Genomic DNA, 19,685 nt, shown 5'->3' on the forward strand with positions numbered 1-19,685 from the left:
GTATTGTCTACAGCATTGGGCCAGAGCCAGCAGGGTAGAAGAGGCAGAAGGCTTGCTGTAGGCACTTCCCAGGGTCATGGTCTCGGTTCCTGGCATGCAGCCCTGATCCTGGGGCATATCTGCCAGCTTCCGCCTGTGCTGGTATAGGTGACAAGCACTTGGCCACTCAGGCTGTGCTGGCTAGGCACAATGCATCACAACGAGGGGGGCCCTTTAGGGGCCTCAGGCTGGAGGGAAGAAGGCAATTCTAGATCATGTCCCATTACATTTGGTTTGCATGGCTATCCCTACCAGGTGACATAAGCACTGACCAGGCCAGCTTCATGTCCTTCCGCAGGGCCTGTCCTTCTTCTAGTACCTGTGGTTGGAGGGTTAGTGTCCTTGGACGGGCTTGGGGGAGGGCTGGTGGCTGCTGGTTAAATTTAGAGTAGCACTGTGTGCTGCCTGAAGTCCACCTGCTACCGCTGCTGCTGCTTGGCTACCGCTGCTGCTGCTTGGCGCTGCTGGGAGGAGGCAGGCAGGGGCAGGCTCTGCCTGGGCCAAGCCTATATTAATCTGTGCTCTGGCCTAAGGGCCAGAAAGGCCAGTGAGAGGGAGGCCACTATGTTATCAGGGCCAAGAGATCACAGGTGAGTGCCTCCGCACAGGGCCTCGAGTGGTGTTTCTTCCAGCCTGCAGGGACAGAGGGATCAAGGCTCACCTCAGGCCTTCCTAGCTGCCTGCTGTCTAGCTGAGAAGTCAGGCCCTCAGCCTGAGCCACAGATGTGTCCAGGGGCTTAGATATTCAGTGCTGAGCTTGACCTATAAGGCCAGTGGGAGTGGGACTCTGTGGGCCTATCAGAGCTCACTTCCTGTTCTCTACCAATCAGGAGCAAGAAGGAAGGGGACTTAGTTACCCTTGGCCTGGGTTGTGGCCCTAAGGGCAACCTCAGGCTGATGTGTATAGAGAGGGCATGAGGGCAGCCCAGGGTGAGGCGTCCAGGACGAGATGTCCTGTCTCCAGGCTCTTCCCCTCCCCCCAAACCCTTGCAGTGCTCATCAGGGACCAAGGTCCAACTGTAACACTGACAGTCCCCATGGAACCCAGAGACCGGACACCTCCCTTCCCTCCCTCCGTGCTCCCCAGATATAGGGAGCCTGGCATAGGTACCTAGGAGGAGGAGATACGTCCACTTGCTTAAGTAAAGATGGTGTGTGTGTGTCAGGTCGGAGAGGGCTAGGCCTCAGCTGGCCCTTGCTAGGGGCAGGCTCCAGTAGTTCCTGGCTCTGTTCTTAATAGACCCGGTTGTTGAATGCTCTCTTCCCCTCATTTCCAGTGTGTCAGATCTTGAGCCATCCGTCTGTCCCTACTCCCCAAGTGGGTCTCCTGCTCCCTCACTGGGACATTAGGCGGCACTGGGCCTCGCCCCAAGCCCCGCCTGCCGCCTTACCACCTCCCTCTGCCTCCCTGGGGCAGATCTGTGCCCAGACTGGTGGGGCGGGGCCCAGGGTGCTGCAGCTCCTTCAGTCCTTTCTGCCCCTTTCGGTAGGACCAGAAGGCTGTGGTGCAGAGGGTGGTGTCTTACCTCAGCAGACTTCCCCATTCCCAGCCCTGATTCCACGTCTGGACTGGTCTACTTCCTGAGCCAGTATCCTGCCTGGTCTGAGCAGTCATGGCCTCAAGAGCGAATGATCAAAGCCAGGCTTCAAGGAATGGACTGAAAGGGAAGGTGTTAACACTGGATACCATGAACCCCTGTGTGCGGAGGGTGGAGTATGCCGTTCGAGGACCCATAGTGCATCGCGCCTTGGAGCTGGAGCAGGAGCTGCGTCAGGTATTACCTTGGGCAATCGCTGCCCTTCTGCTAAACTTGGGTTGGTGAATTAGTCCCCAGCCCAGGGAATGTGGGACAACGGCAGGAGGGTAACTGTCAGATCTCACTGCCTGCTCTCCTTTCCCAGGGTGTGAAGAAGCCCTTTACTGAAGTCATCCGTGCCAACATTGGCGATGCACAGGCCATGGGGCAAAGACCCATTACCTTCTTCCGCCAGGTTAGGCTGCTGTACTGCCTGTGGTCACACCTCCTCCCCCACCCCAAAACTGCCCTGGCCTCATTATTTGGTTCCCCCAGGTCCTAGCCCTTTGTGTCTACCCCAAACTTATGAGCAGTCCCGACTTCCCAGAGGATGTCAAGAGAAGGGCAGAACGCATCTTGCAGGCATGCGGGGGCCAGAGCCTGGGTAAGTGCTTGCTCCCGGTGGAGTCCAAGCCTTAGGGAGGGGCAGAGAGAGATAGGTCCCTTGGGAAGCTTGCGGGACTTGCCCCCCCTCACTAGCTTGGCCTCTTTCAGGTGCCTATACCATTAGCTCTGGCATCCAGCTGATCCGGGAAGATGTGGCACAGTACATTGAGAGGCGAGATGGAGGCATCCCTGCAGACCCAAACAACATATTTCTGTCCACTGGGGCCAGCGACGCCATTGTGGTAGAGTGGGCCAGGCCAGAGTAGCCCTATGTGTGAGGCTAGATCAGGCTCAGTCTGGTGCCGCAGCATCGGCTCATGGTAGGGGTGGGGGCGTGCAACCCTGATTGCACTAACACTGTGCTTCCTATCCCACCCACAGACAGTGCTCAAGCTGCTGGTGGCCGGTGAAGGCCGCGCGCGAACAGGTGTGCTCATTCCCATTCCTCAGTACCCACTGTACTCGGCTGCTCTGGCTGAGCTGGACGCCATGCAGGTGGACTACTACCTGGACGAAGAGCGTGCCTGGTCTCTAGACATCGCGGAGCTGCGGCGCGCTCTGTGCCAGGCACGTGACCGCTGCTGCCCTCGCGTTCTGTGCGTCATCAACCCTGGCAACCCGACTGGTACGCCTCCTATCTGCTCCTCCCCATCTAGCTCCGCCTCATTGGACTCCTCCTTCCAGCCCCGCCTCTTCCTCTGGGACCTGCTCCAGCTCTCCTGACCCCAGAGCACCTGGGTTGAGCTTGGTTCTCTGTTGCCCGTGACTGACCCTGTCTGTGCTGCATCTCCACACTCCAGGGCAGGTGCAGACCCGTGAATGCATCGAGGCTGTGATCCGCTTTGCTTTCGAAGAGGGACTTTTCCTGATGGCTGATGAGGTACAGACGACCGGGGGAGGAGAGCACACTTGGCAGTGTGCAGCAGCTCAGCAGCCAGTCTGAATGACACTGCTGCCCCTCCAGGTATACCAGGACAACGTGTACGCCGAGGGCTCTCAGTTCCATTCATTCAAGAAGGTGCTCACGGAGATGGGGCCGCCGTACGCGACGCAGCAGGAGCTTGCTTCCTTCCACTCGGTCTCGAAGGGCTACATGGGCGAGTGCGTACAGGCGCAGGGGGTGGTAGTGGTGAAACCGGAACTAGTAGAGAACTTTTGGGACCACTGCCATGGCTCAGCAGCTCAACACCCTCTTCCCAGACCAGCCTCAACCTGTGCTCTTCCCGGCAGGTGCGGGTTCCGTGGTGGCTATGTGGAAGTGGTAAACATGGATGCGGAGGTGCAGAAACAGATGGCCAAACTGATGAGTGTACGGCTGTGCCCACCAGTGCCGGGCCAGGCCCTGCTGGACATGGTGGTCAGTCCACCAGCACCCTCTGAGCCGTCCTTCAAGCAGTTTCAAGCAGTGAGCAGACCAGACCAGGCCAAAGATGTCTGGTGACCCAGCTTTGGGTGGGACTCCAGGGGGAGACATCGAAACCCTCTTCCATTATTCCCTCCTGTGGCTGCAGGAGAGGCAGGAGGTGCTGGCTGAGCTGGCAGCCAAGGCTAAACTCACCGAGCAGGTCTTCAACGAGGCCCCCGGGATCCGCTGCAACCCAGTGCAGGGCGCAATGTACTCCTTCCCTCGAGTGCAGCTGCCCCCGCGGGCAGTGCAGCGTGCTCAGGTGGGGAACGCAGGGTCACGAGGGGGCTGGGTTGGGTGCTGGCCTGGGAGCTGTGACCTAATCACCCTCCTGACCCTCAGGAACTGGGCCTGGCTCCTGACATGTTCTTCTGCCTGTGCCTCCTGGAGGAGACTGGCATCTGTGTGGTCCCTGGAAGTGGCTTTGGGCAACAGGAAGGCACTTATCACTTCCGGTGAGACCTGGTATAGTGTTGACCCTCCCCACGAATGGGCCTATGCCCCAGGCTTACTGTTTGTCCTTTTCAGGATGACCATTCTGCCCCCCATTGAGAAGCTGCGGCTGCTGTTGGAAAAACTGAGGCATTTCCATGCTAAGTTCACCAAGGAGTACTCCTAGCTCACACTGGACAGCCTGTGACTGAATCAGCTGAGGGTCCTTGGGAGCCTTCAGTATTTGCTGCTTTTGCCTAGGGTCTGGGTACCTGTCTCTGCAGGTCCCTAATAAAGCTGGGTGTCAGCCCGACTTGAAGTGGCTGCCTGGACCCCAGCTTTTGATTTGATTGGCTTTGCGTAGGCAAATGGACGCTGCTTGAGGAACACTAGACACCTCATATAAAGGAGCCGTGAAGGACGGCTCCCAGGAAAGGGCCTCAGGCTGCCATTCATCCATTCATCTTAAGAAACGGATGCATCTGTGGCTAGGTCTTCATTATGGTCTTAATGTGGGGCATGTGGTGACCCGTTCAAATCAACTAACGTGCTAGTGAAGTGTGTGAAGACAAACGTGGGTCACATCTGCCTTTTAGGGCCAGCCCAGGGCCACTTGGGAGGGGATGAGGTTGCAGAGAATTCCAGGGGAAAGAGGTCTTAGAGGCTGCGTCAGAAATAGTAACTTTTCCCTGGGCTACACAAATGCGTCCTTTGTTCTGGCACTTCCCGTGCCAACCACAGGGTGGAGCTGTTAAGCAGGGTTACACCAAGTTGGGAGTGACAGCAAGGGCTTGCGACGACTCCAGTGGAGCAAGGCAGGGGACAGCCTTTAGCGAACCACCTCTAGGCACCCTTGGGGGTGCTAAAGGGAGAAAACATCCTAGGGTGGAGACTCTGGAAGGGATGTGCCCCTATGCACAGCAGGTACTGGTGGGGTGCCCTGGTTGGGTCTTCAGTGGTCCTCTGAGGTAAGCAAGAGCAGTTGTCCTCCCCCTTACCCCCCGGTTATTTGTGCAACTAGGATTGAATTGAGGACCATGGAACTATATCCTGCTGCCACCCTTTCTCAATTTTAAGGCATGGTCTTGCTTGCTAAATTAATCCAAGTCAAACTTAAACACATGATGCTCCTGCCTCAGCCTGAATAGCTGAGATTACAGGTGTTCACAACCATGTCCTAAAGTAGAACCCACTTTGTAGATGTGAAAACCTGGGCCCTGAGACTATTGAAGTTATAGGACAGCAAGCCAATGCCAGGATGCTCAGACCTAGACACAGGGCCATGTGTCGAAATGGGCACAACAGCAGCACCCAGTTGTCCACTATGGACCCAGCTCTTAACCCAAGGTGTCGGGAAGGGATTGGCCACGGGCCTTCCTTGTAGGGCCAGAATCATGTGAGCTGGACTTGCTACCCTCACTGAACACTAAGGGAAGGGGGTATCATGGGCAGTAGCTGACTGGGTCCTGACCTTTCCCACTAAACTCCAGCTTTTGAGGTTAGTGCCTTGAGAGGCTCTGAAGCCACAGTCATAGCAAGGTATGGGGAGCAGCGCCAGAGGCACCATGGGAGCGAAGGATTAGAAATCCCAGCACTCGGGAGGCAGACAGATCTCTGAATTTGAGGCCAGCCTGGGCTACAGAGTGAGTTTCAGGACAACAGAGCTACACAGAGAAACCCTGTCTGGAAAAAAACAAAACAAGAAGAGCTTCTGAACGAATCTAGTAACCATTGAGAACAATGGAAGATACCTTTGAGACCAGCCTGGCGTCCTCCCAGCCGCTTGCAGGCGCTGGGAACACGGGAAGCAGGCTGCTGTGTTCAGGTTTGTCACCAGGGGCGCCAGAGCAGACGTTCTCGGTCTGCGAAGGTTATCTGTAGCCTGCTTGACGTTTGCCGCTGGGGTTTTTGGCCAATTGAGGATGAGAATGCGGAATGAATCGGGAATTGGCTCCACCCTCAGCCAAAGGAGTCCGCCTCCCTTGCCTGACCCCTGCGCAAGGCATGCTGGTAGTAATGGGCTGTGCGCAGGCCCACCTAGCTCAGGTTTATTCCCGTGTTTTCTCCCAACTTCGGTACTTCCGGTATATCGGTGCCCCAGTGTGCGCTTCGGGATCTTGGCCTGATTGTCCCTGAGCTTATGTAGATGGACTAGAGCCTGGCTTTTCCCGCTGAGCCGTCTGATTCACCCCGACCTGGACATGCACGGGAAGCTGCTGCTGCTGGCCGGCCTCTATCTTGTGCAGGGTCTGCCCTACGGACTGCAGTCCAGCTTGCTGCCCATTTTACTGCGGGCCCATGGCCTCTCCCTGACACGTGTGGGCCTGACCAAGGGATTGTATGCACCATGGCTGTTCAAACTGGCGTGGGCGCCACTGGTGGACAGGCAGGGCTCCCCTCGGGTCTGGTTAACACTCAGCACAGTGTCCCTGGGTCTGGTGTGTGGGCTGCTGGCCGTGTTCCCTCCCCCGCAAGCTGGCCAGACAGGGCTCCCCACCATCATGATGGGGCTGCTACTGCTGCTGAATCTGGGTGCAGCAGTGCAGGACGTAGCTCTGGACACGGTCGCTGTGCAGCTCCTGGAGGCAAAGGAGCTGGGGCCTGGCAACACGGTACAGGTGGTGGCGTACAAGCTGGGGTCAGCATTGGCTGGGGGCGGGCTCTTGGTCCTCTTCCCCACCCTCTCTTGGCCACTGCTTTTTCTGCTCTTAGCTGCCACCTACTGGCTGGCTGCTGCCTTAGCCTGGGCTGCACCAGCCTTGGGACAGCTGCCTCGGCCTCAGGTCTCAGAACAAAACCCCCACACATCCTATTTTCTACAAGATTTGCTGGCTGTGCCTGGGACCCTCTGGACAGCAGGCTTTGTTCTCACCTACAAGCTGGGTGAGTGTATCTTTGAGTTCGGCAATGTCAAGCTCGGAGCCCTCGTTTCCCTAGGGCCCTGAAACCCACTTAGCTCTCAGCCCAGCCCTCCCCAGAGCTCTGTAGCTCAGTCTTCTCCCAGCTTCAGCCACAGCCCACGGGTGTTACTGATAGAGCTTCAAATTAGCTGGGCTTCAAGGCCCAGCTTTTTCTAAGACCTGGGACCCATGGGCCTGGCTGGTTGGAGGACGGAGGCCCCAGGAAGGGAGAAAGGAGAAGGGGTCCATCCTTGCTTATGGTCTCCTGTAGGTGAGCAGGGTGCTGGCAGCCTGTTTCCACTTCTCCTGTTGGACCATGGTGTTTCTGCCTCAGACTTGGGGCTATGGAGTGGCTTGGGCGCTATGACCTGCTCCATTGCTGGCTCCTCTCTAGGGGGAGCTCTACTGGCCAGGCACTGGTAAGCACTCCCCAACCCTAATGTGACCCTCATCATCTCCACCATCTCCCAGGGAGTCTTGCCATATTCAGTCTCCCAATTCCCACCCCAGGCAGCCTCTCTCCCTGTTGAGGTCAGTGCTGCAGCTACGCCTTGGGAGTTTGGCCTGCCAGACGGCTCTGCTTTTCTACCTCAGTACCCCAGGGGCCAGTCTGGAGCCTGGTACAATTATGAGAGGTGAGAGGTCAGCCTTGACGAAGGAGGGAGGGAGCAAGAGCCAGGGGCCCCACTGACATTTGCTCTTGTAGGGGCAGCTTTGCTGAGCCTGTGTCTACAGCAGTTTCTGGGCGGTGTGGTCACCACGGCCACATTCACCGTGATGATGCACTGTAGCCAGTTGGCACCCAGGCCCCGGCAGGTAAGAGGGCAGGGCAGGGATGCCCGGGGGCTGCAAGGCTAGGGAGCCACCAGGTCCTGATCTGTACTTCCATCCCCAGGCCACACACTACAGCCTCCTGGCCACTCTGGAACTGTTGGGCAAGCTGCTACCGGGGACCCTGGCTGGAGTGTTGGCTGATGGCCTGGGCCCACGCCTCTGCTTTGCTGCCTTCCTTGTACTCTCAGGTCTGCCCATTCTGGATCTCAGCCTGGCACCCAGTAACCTGACCTGAGCTGCCATGTATGGCCTGGATGGCTGGAACACACGAGATGTAGCCATCCTCAAACTGAGGACTCTGTTGCCAGAAAGGACATAAAATTGCTTTTTATTTGCACTTACATCATTGCCTCGCTAGCACACGAACCCGACACCCTTGGTGTAGCAGCCAGTCTGGCTTGCCCCATGCCCCACCATGTAGCTCTCCCATGGAGGGTAGTCATCGGCTGCTGAGCAGGAGCTCTTCTGTAGCCAAGCGCATCAGGGCATGGAAGTCCAGATGTAGATACTTCCTCCAGAAACGCCGGTCCTGCCCATACACCTGGGCTGGGTAGCAGGGACTTGCTGTGATGGAGCAGAAACGTAGGCCTGAGGACTCAGCCGGCTCTAGCGCCCAGCTCCTCCCTAATGAAGGCAGCCCTGTGGCCCTCACCAATGCCGTGGAAGATGCGGGCCACAGCCCGTCCTGAAAACCTTTCCTCTGGTCGCACGGACAGGAGCTGACGGATATCACGGCGAATATGGTCCTCCCAGTCCTGAAGCTGTGGGGGGTGACATGTGACCTTCCCTGCGCCCCATGGCATCTGTCACATAAAATCACACCCCAAGCAGCCCAAGAAACCTTGAGCCAAGCAGGGGTTGGACTGTGGGGTTGGGTTGTACATGGGCATGTCATTATCCTTGGCTTTAGGAATCACCCATCTTCAGAGGGGTGGCACTTACCTGGTTCTGCCCAGGCTCTGGACCCTGCTCATCCTTCACAGTTTCCTCTTCCTCAAAGTAGTGGCTGAGCAAGGTCTTCAGCTGGCTGCTGCGGTCCTCATCCGACTGCTCTAGGCAGGGTCCACAGCTGGGAAAGGCCACACTGGGGACGATACAAACCTGTCAGGAGTGCCCCTGGGGTCGGAGTGGGTGGCCTGGGCTCTGCCTACCTTCTTCCCACCTGCGAAAGGCCTTAGCTATCTGGCGTAGATGGGCCAGGGCCTTGTGTTCTCGAGCCTGGACTCGGCTGTACAGAAAGTCGCAGATCTGGTCCTTGTCCTCATCTGTCAGGTCACCAGGACTGTGCAGGTGAAAGGCCAACTCGCTGAACTCCACAAGCACCCCTGTGCTCCGGGGTGCGCCTGTCAGCAAGTGTGTCAGTCAGAGGCGGCCAGGGGGCCAGCACAAGCTAGACTGAGGGAGGGCTGGGCATACCTTTCCTTGGTTCTTGGTCCCACTGCAGCTGGAGGAGAGCCTGCCGCACAGAGGCCAGCTCCCAGCCCATCGAGTCTGCCAGCTCCACCATGTTAAACTCTAAGGAGCTGCTGCCCCGACTTGTGTCTTTAGGTGGCCACTTGGCCCAGCATGCAGCCAAAGGGGGACACCTGTGCCCAGGGGACAAAGGAGTATGTGGCCAGCAGCTCCAGTTCTTTGTCTTCATCCTTAGCCGGAGGTGGGATATGCTTACCTGTGGGCCAGAGCTTGCAGCTGGGCAGGGCCCCCAGGGCAGCACAGACGGCAGTGGGCATAGGTATAAGGCAGCAGCTCCAGCCAATGTCGAGGGTGTAGTTCCAGATAGCACAGCAGAGTCTCAATAGCTAGAGGCAGAGGAAGGCTCAGAGGCTGCTGATAGCCTCTCCCTGTACCCCATATCTTCTTGGCTCCTTACCCTCCTCTGTCATGTCCAAAGCCTGTACTGTAGACTGCACTGGGAGTGCCCGCTTATGGCCTTGGCAGGCCTTTCCCAATACAGGGTGTGTTTGTTGGCCGTTGTGCCTCCGGGTGCATGTACAGGGTGGGAAGACACGCTGCACCAGCTTCTTCACAGCCAGGAAGTCAGTGCCATCAGCATGGGCGTGTCTGCGCAGTTCCCAAAGGTCTTCACCCTGTGTTGAGACAGTCATATGCATACGGTTTGGGGCTAGAGTGGCAGCTGCAAGGAAAACAGGATTGCAGCTGGGACCGAAGTGGCATGGCATAGGAAGAGCGTAACCCCTGGGGAGACGGGGTGCCAACCTGCGGCTGCAGGAACAGGTGACAATGGGCGGGCTTCCCATCACGTCCTGCACGACCAATCGCTTGCACATAGCTCTCGAAGTTTGGAGGCAGTCCCAGGTGTAGCACAGCCCGAACATCTGACCTGTCCAGCCCCATCCCAAAGGCTACTGTGGCCACTACCACCCGCAGGTGGCCCTGCATGAAGGCTTGTTGCACTCGTCGCCGTTCCTGGCTGCACATGCCAGCATGGTATGCTTCAGCTACAGCCTTGGGGCCGCAACCTTTAGAGAAGGTGCACAAATGGTGGATGGAACTGAGCAGGCATGCAGAAGAAAGGGTCCCTGGGGGCCCAACCCTATACATGCCTACCTCTGGGCCTTGGCTCTCCCACCGTGGACAGGCAGGTCCGGAGGAGTGCGGCCACCCGTTCTGTATCCTTCTGTCGATGGCAGTAAACGATAATAGAGTCCAGGGTACGAAAACGGTCCCCCTGCAGCAGTGTCACCAGAGCCTAGCAATAAGGAACGATTAACACGGTGGGTCGTGGGCGTCTGCTGGGGCCCCTGGGATGCACATAACTACCTGGTCTGAATCTCGGTCCATGGACACAGAGAGGTGCAGATTGGCAGGGATGGAGGCCAACCCACTGAGCTCAGGCTCTTCCGCTATGCCCAGGTGCTGGGCCACGTCACGTGCAGTGCTCCGTGTGGCCGTGGCTGTGAGACCCAGAAAGCAGCGCACACCCATCCGCTCTCGAAGGACCTGAACCGGGGACAGTGCTGAGTCACTTAGCCCACCTGGGTCCCAGTCCACCTCCACCCTGACCCCAACAAAAGCTCACTTTGCAAACACGCAGGTAGCAGGGCCGGAAGTTGTGTGACCACTGAGACAGGCAGTGGACCTCGTCAATGCAGGCGAAGGCAACTGGAGGCAGCTGAGAGGCGTCGGGGAGGCTGGCAGGGCCCTTAGCCCCACACCTGACCAAGGCCTCAGGGGACACAATCAGCACCTGCACCTGGGCTGCCTTTACCTGAAGGGAAGAGGGCTATGGGCACTGCCCAGAGGGATGCCCACTACCACCCATCCATGGGGCCCTCCTGACCTTTTTCAAGACAGATTCTCGCTGTTTCTTGGTCATACCTGAGTGGAGGCAGGCTGCCTTCAGACATGGAGGCAGGTCAGACACCTGTGAATGCAATGCTGTCACAATCCAGCACAGCTCAGTCTCTGCCCCTACTCAACCCTCTGGAAGGAAAAGCATCAGATGCTGGGTCCTGGGAGAAAAGTTCAGAGCTGGCCACCTATGGACCTGCACACCCTGGAGATAAGGAACTAGGTGAGAACATTGGGCACTAGGCTGTGCTACCCTTAGGAAGGTCGGCTGGCCTCTGGTGTGTTCAGGAAACGAGAAGCATCCAATGGCACCAGAGGTGTCAGTTTGCAGACTTTCCAGGTACTAAGCCTATCCAATACCTGGTCATCCATGAGTGACAGGAGAGGAGAGACCACCAGTGTGAGGCAGGGGCTTCGCTGGGCATACAGCAGTGCAGGAAGCTGGTAGCACAGAGACTTGCCAGCACCCGTGGGCAACACCAACAGAGTGGAGATGCCTGGACAGGACAAGAGGCAGCTGTAAGGCTCAACTTGCCAGACACAGCTTGGTGCAATTCTAGACAGTCACACCTACCCGAAAGAATCCGCCTGACTGCACGTTCCTGACCAGGGCGGAAGGCTTGGTGCCCTAGCTGCTGTAGGGCCTGGAATACCTCAGCAGGGGTTTCTGTGGACACAGATGTGGTGGTTTGAATGAGAATGGCCCCTACAGACCCCCATAGGCTCGTGTATTTGCATGCTTAGTTCCTATCTGGTGAACCATTTGGGAAGAATTAAGAGGTGTGGCCTTGTTAGAAAAAGTGTGTCAGCTGGGCGGTGGTGGCGCACGCCTTTAATCCCAGCACTGGGCAGGCAGATCTCTGTGAGTTCGAGGCCAGCCTGGCCTACAAGAGCTAGTTCCAGGACAGGTCCCAAAGCTACAGAGAAACCCTGTCTCGAGAAAACAAAAACAAAAGTGTGTCACTGGGGGGTTGGCTTTGAGTATTTCAACAGCCCAGGCGAGGTAAAGTGTCTCTGTCTCTGTCTGTCTCTCTGCCGGCCGATCAGGATGCAAAGCTCTCAGCCACTTCTCCAGCACAATGTCTGCCTTTCTGCTTCCCACCAAGATAACAGACTAAGCTGCTGAGATGGTATGCAAGTCCCAGTTCAATGCTTCCTTTTCTAAGAGTTGCCTTGGTCTCGGTGTCTCTTCACAGCAGTAGAACAGCGACTAAGACATGAGTCGGGAAAGACTCTGAACCATTAAATTTCACTCACCTGCTACCTGTCCCAGGAGCCCTGGGGGGTAGAGGGGCAACACTGGGCAGGGAGGACAGGGCATCTGTAGCTTTAGCCCATCGGGTTCTGTGTCCTGACCTGCTTGGATAGGCAAGAGGGTGATGTGGGGGCACCAGAATCCACAGACCACCCTGGCCCAATGGCCTCTGGTCATATCCACCCATCCCCCTCACTTACCAGAGAGGGGACGGGAAGGAGAGGCTGTCGTCTGTGCTGCTACTTCTTCCAAAGCAGAATCGGGCTGTTTGTCTTCCCTGCCACCTTCCTCCTGGAAGGTCAGGGTGGAGCCTGGAGCAGAGTTAAGAGCTGGTGGAACCTTCTGTTCGCATAAGTACTTCTCTAGTCCCCCTTCCCCACGGTTAAATGACCCATCACTCATGGCAGAGGTTTACCTGGCTGGGAGCACTGCGATGCCCAGTGCCCAGACTGCCCGCACCGGAAACAAGTGTCCTTCGCTGTGGCTCTGGGTCCACTTCCCCAAAACTGCTCCCTTTTCTTCTTCCACTTTTGCTTCCATACCTGGGGAAGCCCATAGGGATTACTCAAGAGGGAGGTGGGAGGCGAGGAAAGGCCGGCCTGCTCCATTCAGCACGTCTCACCTGCTTCCGGAGAAGCCTGCCTCGACTGGCCCCAACTCGCACATAGCACTTCTGTTTCATGTTGAGTCGAACGTAGTTCCCCCTGTCCAGGGAAGCTGGTCGAGGGGAGATGTGGATGCGGGCAGTGCCCTTGGCCTTCTCTGTCTTGGCCTGCTTTGAGGGGCGGGGCTGAGGAGCGTTCACTTGTGCAGGTTCTCCTGGAGGCTCTTTCGCGTGTGCTGCAGTCCTGGCTCCCTCAGATAGCTGTCCTGCTGGGCTGCTGTCCTGGGCTTGTGCAAAGTCCTCAGAATCCTTACTCCATTTCCTGTCTTCATCGTTGCTGGGTGTGGGGCTCGGAGGCTGTAGGGCCAGGGCATTGGGGCTCTGTGACTTTTTTTCTGAATGAATACCAGGATCAAGGACATTTGCCTTGCCTGACTTCTGAGGTTGTGACTCCTTTGCATCCAGGTCAAGCCCACAGGCATCGGGAACCTCTAGAAGGTCGGAAACTCTGGCATGACACCGCTCTAACCAGCCAGGGTCTAGGGAACTCAGCCGAAGGCTCAGGGATGCCTGAAGCTGTTGGAGCTGGCCTAGCCTTGGCTGGGGCTCAGGAAGTCGGGGAAGTACATCATTGGTTTCATCTGGACAGGTCCTTGGGCCTGGTGGCCTTAGGGTGGTCGCCGTGGACAAAGATCTCTTCTGAGGCTGGAGTTTTCGGCTCAGGGTTGGCCTAGTCTAGGTTGGGGAAGATAGAACAGCAAGTAGGATCTCAGAACCCTGGGCTCTGCAGACGTTTGGGACAGACAAGAAGCTGACAGTGAGGTCCCTGTGAGCACCTTAGGAGCCGAGTCCCACTTACTGCAGAAGCACACGTGTGTGTGCGTGAGCATGTGTGTGCGATGTAAAGAAGGGTGGACGCAGAAGGGCCCTGGCAAACCACCCCAGAGCCAAAGGCAGTTCTGGGTTCACCTCCACTTCTTACCTGTAGCTTTGCGTTTTTCAGATTGGCTTTGAGCCTTTCCCCATAGTCTTGTACTGAACTCAATGGGCCCTGCCTGGGGACAGGCTGTGTATTCTGGGTTGCAGCTCGATTCAAGTGGGGACCCCAGCAGCTTGGCTTCTGTGCCTGCAGCAGACAGTAGCGGACTAGACCACGTTAAAAGGTGATGATATGGGCACAGAAGTGCCTCCAAAGCTTCCCCTCAACCCCCACGGGAGGGCCTGGCCACCAAACTTGTGGGCTCCACGGAGGCATGGCTGCAATAGCTCTTGGCTCCAGCCGTTTGACCATACACAACGTTGACTGGGATCAAGGGCCAGTATACCTCCTCAGCTGCCTCGGCGAGAGACCGCTCTTGGCTGCGGTATCCGTCGCCAGCTTGGCGCACTGCATGCTTTAGGTTACGGTACTCACGGTAGAGCGCTGAGAAGGCAGGGGTCGGGGGTCAGGGGTCAGGGGTCACCTACTAACCTTAGCCCCGTCCCAGGCCCGCCAGCCCAGCGCTCACCGCGGGTCTCCTCGGGGGCCGCCTCCACGTCCTCCTGGGAGAGAAGCTCGTCAGCCACAGACTGCGCCTGGGTCCCCACTCACCGCCCTGTCCATGCCCCCAACCCCACCTCACCTGCGCTGGCCGTCTCCCGTGCAGCCGTGCGAAAGCGCGTTCCCACTCCTGCAGCCGCGCGCGAACGCTCGCAAGCCGTTCCATGGCTGTCAGATCCTGCGTATTGGGAATCTCCCGCCGCCGCTGGGAAGTGTCGTTCTGCGCCAATGGGAGCTGGCGGCGGGCGACGCCAGGCCGGGCGGCCAATTCGCTGAGCCCTGAAGGGGCGGGCCCTACCGTGTTACGTCATCGCGGCGCGCCACTGCTGCGCGGCGCTGGGCGAGGCTAGCGGAGGGGCTGGAGGCCTTGGTGGTGGGGGCGGATGGGCGGATGAGTTGGGGCCGCTGGGCTGGGATCCGAGCCCGGCCAAGAGACGGCAGCTGTAAGGGTCACGGCACTTGGACGGCCGGGCCGACGGGGCCTGGCACTTGAAGGCCCCGGCTGCAGCGGATTCTCGGGAGGTGCCGCTGCGCGGGGTTGGACCCGGGTGAGCCCCGCCAGCGCAGGGCGACCTAGGGACGGGTGAGGATGTTCTGGACCTTCAGGGGCATGCTCGTCCGGGTTAGTTGAGGTTCCGGGCTTGATTCGTGAAGGATCCGGGCGTGCACATGTATGTGTCTCACCTCAGAGACCGCTCTCTCCTGTGCGCGGCATTATGCCCCCAGAAGCAATCTTTGCTTGGAGGCCAGGCCGACTGCTTTCCTCTTGTGACAGGTGCTCGATCGGTTTGTCCTGTCAGCGAGTCAGTCCTCGCGAGATTACCCTAAGGTACAGCCAGATCGAGGATAGTCATCCGGGATTTCCCAGGGACCTGTCTCTTAAGGACTTGTTCCGGATTCTGCAGTCTTTCTGCTCCCTACCCTTTGTCCCGTGCTATAACTCTGGGCAAGTGTAGGTCTTAGTTTTCCAATCGGTTACAGGGTGAAGGCTGTAATGTGGTTCTGAGGGTAAGGTGACTGTGTGTATCAGGAATCCTTCAACCTCAGGGGTCTTTTGCGTGGAACGCTTTGACGGCCTCTGCCTGGATCTTTTAGAATTCTGTGAATTTAAGACTTGGTGGTTGGTCTCTGTGCAATAATTGCTCAGTGAAGTTGGGATTCCCAAATAGGAGGCAAAGACTACAGACGGTGACAGTTACTTTTCCTCAGGGATTTCTGTGCCTGGTTATATCCTAGAAAACCGTTATCTCTAGCCCGGTGGTGGTGGCGCACGCTTTTAATCCCAGCACTCGGGAGGCAGAGGCAGGTGGATCTCTGTGAGTTCAAGGCCAGCCTGGTCTACAAGAGCTAGTTCCAGGACAGGCACTAAACTTAATGACCTTGATCTCATAGGCTGCACAGCATCTGTGCTCAGGATCCTTTTTGGAAAACTAATCCTGGCACTAGAAGTTGTACTTAGATTTCCTTAAATCCGGGGACATGCCTGTTGTATTGATGGGAAGAGAGGCCCGGGGTTTATTTTACTTTAAAACATTTACTTTCCCTAGTTTTGTACGTCTATGTCTGAGTGTATGTGCACGCACCACGTGCATAAGGAGCCTGTGAGACCAGGAGAGGGCATCCCCATCAGGTCCCTTGGAACTGGAGTTTTAGGTGGCTATGACACACCACGTGGGTTCCGGAAACCAAACCTGGGTCTTTTGCAAGATCAGTAAAATGCTCTTAACCCTTGAGCCATTTCTCTACCCCCAATCTTACAAACAAACGAACAAACACCCAAACCTGTTAAAACTCAAGCATTGGGCCAGCCGGCCAGTGGTCTCCAGGGATCGTCCTGTTTTCTGCTGACTCCAATTCTGGCTGTTTTTACACAGGTTCTGGGATCTGAAGTTTGGTCCTCACTTTTGTTTGGCAAGCATCATACAGAGTTATCCCCCAGTCCCTCCCTCCCTTTTATTTTTGAAGATAGGGTGCTATTGTGTATGGATAAATAGATTAGGTGGACCTTGAACTCACCAAGATCCGCAGGCCTCTTGCTTCCCTTGGTGCTGAAATTGAAGGTGTACAACTAACTCCATGCCTAATAAATGTTTATTTATTTATTGTGGTTTTTCAAAGCAGGGTTTCTCTGTAGCTTTGGAGCCTGTCCAGGAACTCACTCTGTAGACCAGGCTGGCCTCAAACTCACAGAGATCCGCCCGTCTCTGCCTCCCAAATGCTGGGATTAAAGGGGTGCACCACCACCTCCCACCTTTTTTAATGTGCCTTGGTGTTTGTTTGCATGTATGTCTGTGTGAGGGGCTTGGGTCCCCAGGAACTGGAATTACAGACAGTTGTGAGCTGCCACGTGGGTGCTGGGAATTGAACCCTGGAAGAGCAGCCAGTGCTCTTAACAACTGAGCCATCCCTCCAGTGCCTTATTTCACTCTTGAGGAAGGATTCCTGAGTCACACCTGTGACTTGAGAGACCTAAAGTGTCGATGCTGGGCCCCGCAGAGCAGCAGCTGTTTCCAGAAGGCCACACGTGAACGAGCAGGTTAGTGACAGTGTGCCGCTGCTTATGTTCCGCTTGCTGGCTCGGTTTCCCCTAGGGACTTACTAGAAATTACCCCTGCCAGGTAGAATGGCACATGCTTGTAATCCCAGAAGAGACAGGAGGATTGCCACAAGTCCAAGTCAATCCTAGGCTACGAAGTGAGACCCTGTCTCAAGCCAGACAAAGAAGCATTCCTTCTTGCACCTCCTTCCACGAAGTCCCAACTTCATGTCAGATAGCGCGATGGGCTTTTGTACCACGGACAATTTGGAGAGGGTGTGGCCTGATTTGATTTGCCCAGGGTTTCTCTTCCCTAATTAAGGTCCGTCTCCTGCAGGTGGCTGTCTGCCCAGCCCAGCGCCATGCACACGCTTGTGTTCCTCAGCACACGGCAGGTGCTTCAGCGCCAGCCAGCTGCCTGCCAAGCCCTGCCCCTGCTGCCCCGGGAGCTCTTCCCCCTGCTGTTCAAGGTGGCCTTCATGGACAAGAAGACGGTTGTGCTGCGGGAGTTGGTGCACACATGGCCCTTCCCACTGCTGAGCTTCCAGCAGCTGTTGCAGGAGTGTGCCCACTGCAGCCACACCCTGCTGCAGGAGTGTGCCCACTGCAGCCGCACCCTGCTGCAGGAGCGGCTCAGCACAGAAAGTGTGCAGGCTGTGATCTTGGGGTTGACCGCCCGGCTTCATACTCCAGGAAAGGAGGCTGGCACGCAGCCGCTTTGCAGGTACGCATTTGTCTGAGGGGCCCACAGGCTAGGAGTACAGAGAAGATTCACTGGGTTGGCGCCAGGGTGGTCCTGAGGTGAGAAGGAGCGCAGGATCGCAGGGTGGGAATAGCCATATTTGTTGCTTTGGTACAGGCGGCTGGGAGGAAGGTAGGCCTTGCCCCCTCATTCCCTGCCTCGGGCCATCCTTGTTCCCAGGAAACATGCATTGCGGGTACTGGATATGACTGGTCTTCTGGATGATGGCGTGGAGCAGGATCCTGGAACCATGAGCATGTGGGACTGCACAGCCGCTGTCGCCAGAACGTGCATTGCCCAGCAGCAGGGCGGGACTGCTGAGCCAGGGCTGTCCCCGGTCCCCGTGGAAGTTCGTGTAGACCTTCGGGTGAACCGGGCTTCCTACACATTCCTTCGTGAGGCACTCCAAAGTAGTGTGGACAGCCCCCTGCGGCTCTGCTGCCGGGACCTCCGGGCTGAGGATCTGCCCATGCGCAACACTGTAGCCCTGCTGCAGCTTCTAGATGCGGGCTGTCTACGCCGGATAGACCTGCGCTTCAATAACTTGGGCTTGCGAGGCCTGTCTGTCATTATCCCACACGTGGCCCGCTTTCAGCACCTAGCCAGCCTGAGGCTGCACTATGTGCATGGGGACTCGAGGCAGCCTTCCGTGGATGGTGAGGACAACTTTCGCTACTTTCTGGCGCAGATGGGCCGCTTTATCTGCCTTCGGGAGCTCAGCATGGGCTCCTCTCTCCTTTCAGGCCGGCTGGAACAGCTGCTCAGGTGAGTGGTCCCCACCATGGCTCTGTCCCCTCTTTGTATGAGGACTCCTTGGCCTACCCGCCCATGACCCTTCTGTAACCCCTTGTCGCTGCAGCACCCTGCAGAGCCCCCTGGAGAGCCTAGAGCTGGCCTTCTGTGCACTGCTGCCCGAGGACCTGCGCTTCTTGGCTCAGAGCCCTCATGCTGCCCACCTCAAGAAGCTGGATCTCAGTGGCAACGACTTGTCAGGCAACCAGTTGATCCCCTTCCAGGGTCTGCTGCAGGCTGCCGCAGCCACATTGTTGCATCTCGAGCTGACTGAGTGTCAGCTTGCAGATGCCCAGCTGTTGGCCACACTGCCCACCCTGACTCGATGTGCCAGTCTGCGCTACCTTGGTCTCTATGGCAACCCTTTGTCTATGGCTGGACTTAAAGAGCTGCTCCGTGACTCTGTGGTACAGGCCGAGCTGCGCACTGTGGTGCACCCCTTCCCTGTGGATTGCTATGAAGGCCTTCCTTGGCCACCACCCGTCTCTGTCCTTCTGGAAGCCTCCATCAATGAGGAGAAGTTTGCCCGTGTAGAAGCTGAGTTGCACCAGCTGCTGTTAGCTTCAGGCCGTGCCCATGTACTCTGGACCACTGACATCTACGGGCGCCTGGCTGCGGACTATTTCCGCCTGTGATCGCTAGGGTCTTGAGGGGCAGGTCAAGCCCTGTGAGACTCTGCTGGAGGCCTGACTCAGAGGCTTTCCTAGGCCACTGGCTGTACCTCCAGTCTCCGTGCTTTGTATCTGCTCCCAGTAGCTGACTGACTGTTGCTATCTCAGGACGGCACCCCCCTACTCCGAACACTCCCCTACTCCAAACGGCACCTGACTGCCCGCCTGGGATGCTCCCTCTGCAGAAAACAGCAGTCCCTGGGCACATCCCGTGCCCTTAAGAGTGCAGCGCACTGGGGTGGAGGTTAGGATGGTCGACTTCAGGTAGTAGTCTTGGGAATACCCATGCAGTCTGGGGCCTTATGCTGCACATCCCGCCTGGCATCTGAGGCACCCTATAACCTGGTCTGTAGGGTGTGAGCAAGGTACAAACGTTCAGTATCTGGAACTTGAATTCATTTTTTTTGTTTGTTTTGTTTTTTTTGGTGTGTGTGTGTCTG

The 19,685-nt window shown here is 57.1% G+C and overlaps 4 protein-coding genes across 7 annotated transcripts; 3 read left to right on the forward strand and 1 right to left on the reverse strand.

Annotated features, from left to right (window-relative positions):
- Positions 1 to 490: 490 nt before the first annotated feature.
- On the forward strand, positions 491 to 4,409 carry Gpt (glutamic--pyruvic transaminase). Of its 2 annotated transcripts, XM_075959711.1 has the most exons (12): positions 491 to 629; positions 1,590 to 1,814; positions 1,942 to 2,031; positions 2,112 to 2,220; positions 2,331 to 2,464; positions 2,604 to 2,847; positions 3,023 to 3,102; positions 3,187 to 3,323; positions 3,453 to 3,627; positions 3,734 to 3,889; positions 3,970 to 4,082; positions 4,156 to 4,409. In XM_075959711.1, exons 2-12 carry the CDS (start codon positions 1,653 to 1,655, stop codon positions 4,244 to 4,246), a joined length of 1,491 nt encoding a protein of 496 aa, XP_075815826.1. In that variant the 5' UTR covers positions 491 to 629; positions 1,590 to 1,652; the 3' UTR covers positions 4,247 to 4,409. The 2 variants fall into 2 exon arrangements, with proteins under 2 accessions (XP_075815826.1, XP_075815825.1); XM_075959710.1 differs by lacking the exon at positions 491 to 629 and having other exon boundaries at positions 1,382 to 1,814.
- Positions 4,410 to 5,442: 1,033 nt separating this feature from the next.
- On the forward strand, positions 5,443 to 8,130 carry Slc33a2 (solute carrier family 33 member 2). The gene is made up of 5 exons (XM_075959713.1): positions 5,443 to 6,942; positions 7,231 to 7,378; positions 7,470 to 7,594; positions 7,666 to 7,775; positions 7,855 to 8,130. Exons 1-5 carry the CDS (start codon positions 6,261 to 6,263, stop codon positions 8,026 to 8,028), a joined length of 1,239 nt encoding a protein of 412 aa, XP_075815828.1. The 5' UTR covers positions 5,443 to 6,260; the 3' UTR covers positions 8,029 to 8,130.
- Positions 8,106 to 14,834, reverse strand: Recql4 (RecQ like helicase 4). Its single transcript, XM_075959672.1, has 22 exons — positions 14,587 to 14,834; positions 14,473 to 14,506; positions 14,290 to 14,387; positions 13,947 to 14,090; positions 12,983 to 13,699; positions 12,776 to 12,902; positions 12,561 to 12,671; positions 12,363 to 12,461; positions 11,680 to 11,772; positions 11,466 to 11,602; positions 11,095 to 11,178; positions 10,834 to 11,022; positions 10,575 to 10,754; positions 10,362 to 10,503; positions 10,011 to 10,273; positions 9,664 to 9,880; positions 9,463 to 9,592; positions 9,210 to 9,379; positions 8,956 to 9,136; positions 8,736 to 8,877; positions 8,446 to 8,554; positions 8,106 to 8,357 (listed from the first exon to the last, which is right to left on the reverse strand). Exons 1-22 carry the CDS (start codon positions 14,668 to 14,670, stop codon positions 8,233 to 8,235), a joined length of 3,576 nt encoding a protein of 1,191 aa, XP_075815787.1. The 5' UTR covers positions 14,671 to 14,834; the 3' UTR covers positions 8,106 to 8,232.
- On the forward strand, positions 14,804 to 19,639 carry Lrrc14 (leucine rich repeat containing 14). Of its 3 annotated transcripts, none has more exons than XM_075959709.1 (4): positions 14,804 to 15,052; positions 17,378 to 17,764; positions 17,963 to 18,547; positions 18,642 to 19,639. In XM_075959709.1, exons 2-4 carry the CDS (start codon positions 17,403 to 17,405, stop codon positions 19,207 to 19,209), a joined length of 1,515 nt encoding a protein of 504 aa, XP_075815824.1. In that variant the 5' UTR covers positions 14,804 to 15,052; positions 17,378 to 17,402; the 3' UTR covers positions 19,210 to 19,639. The 3 variants fall into 3 exon arrangements, with proteins under 3 accessions (XP_075815824.1, XP_075815823.1, XP_075815822.1); XM_075959708.1 differs by having other exon boundaries at positions 14,824 to 15,126; XM_075959707.1 differs by having other exon boundaries at positions 14,842 to 17,040.
- Positions 19,640 to 19,685: the final 46 nt, after the last annotated feature.

Source organism: Microtus pennsylvanicus, chromosome 2 (assembly GCF_037038515.1).
Source record: "Microtus pennsylvanicus isolate mMicPen1 chromosome 2, mMicPen1.hap1, whole genome shotgun sequence".
Taxonomy (NCBI): domain Eukaryota; kingdom Metazoa; phylum Chordata; class Mammalia; order Rodentia; family Cricetidae; genus Microtus; species Microtus pennsylvanicus.

Excerpts from the sequence above, each read along its gene's own strand:
- Gpt (XM_075959711.1), top strand. The coding sequence starts at position 1,653 with ATGGCCTCAAGAGCGAATGATCAAAGCCAGGCTTCAAGGAATGGACTG. Across the intron at positions 2,848-3,022 it reads CAACCCTGGCAACCCGACTG|GGCAGGTGCAGACCCGTGAA; the intron begins GTACGCCTCCTA and ends TCCACACTCCAG. Across the intron at positions 3,103-3,186 it reads TTTTCCTGATGGCTGATGAG|GTATACCAGGACAACGTGTA; the intron begins GTACAGACGACC and ends CTGCCCCTCCAG.
- Slc33a2 (XM_075959713.1), top strand. The coding sequence starts at position 6,261 with ATGCACGGGAAGCTGCTGCTGCTGGCCGGCCTCTATCTTGTGCAGGGT. Across the intron at positions 6,943-7,230 it reads TGTTCTCACCTACAAGCTGG|GTGAGCAGGGTGCTGGCAGC; the intron begins GTGAGTGTATCT and ends GGTCTCCTGTAG. Across the intron at positions 7,595-7,665 it reads GCCTGGTACAATTATGAGAG|GGGCAGCTTTGCTGAGCCTG; the intron begins GTGAGAGGTCAG and ends TTGCTCTTGTAG.
- Recql4 (XM_075959672.1), bottom strand. The coding sequence starts at position 14,670 with ATGGAACGGCTTGCGAGCGTTCGCGCGCGGCTGCAGGAGTGGGAACGC. Across the intron at positions 9,881-10,010 it reads ACCTGTTCCTGCAGCCGCAG|GGTGAAGACCTTTGGGAACT; the intron begins GTTGGCACCCCG and ends GTCTCAACACAG. Across the intron at positions 8,878-8,955 it reads ATAGCTAAGGCCTTTCGCAG|TGTGGCCTTTCCCAGCTGTG; the intron begins GTGGGAAGAAGG and ends TATCGTCCCCAG.
- Lrrc14 (XM_075959709.1), top strand. The coding sequence starts at position 17,403 with ATGCACACGCTTGTGTTCCTCAGCACACGGCAGGTGCTTCAGCGCCAG. Across the intron at positions 17,765-17,962 it reads GGCACGCAGCCGCTTTGCAG|GAAACATGCATTGCGGGTAC; the intron begins GTACGCATTTGT and ends CCTTGTTCCCAG. Across the intron at positions 18,548-18,641 it reads CGGCTGGAACAGCTGCTCAG|CACCCTGCAGAGCCCCCTGG; the intron begins GTGAGTGGTCCC and ends TTGTCGCTGCAG.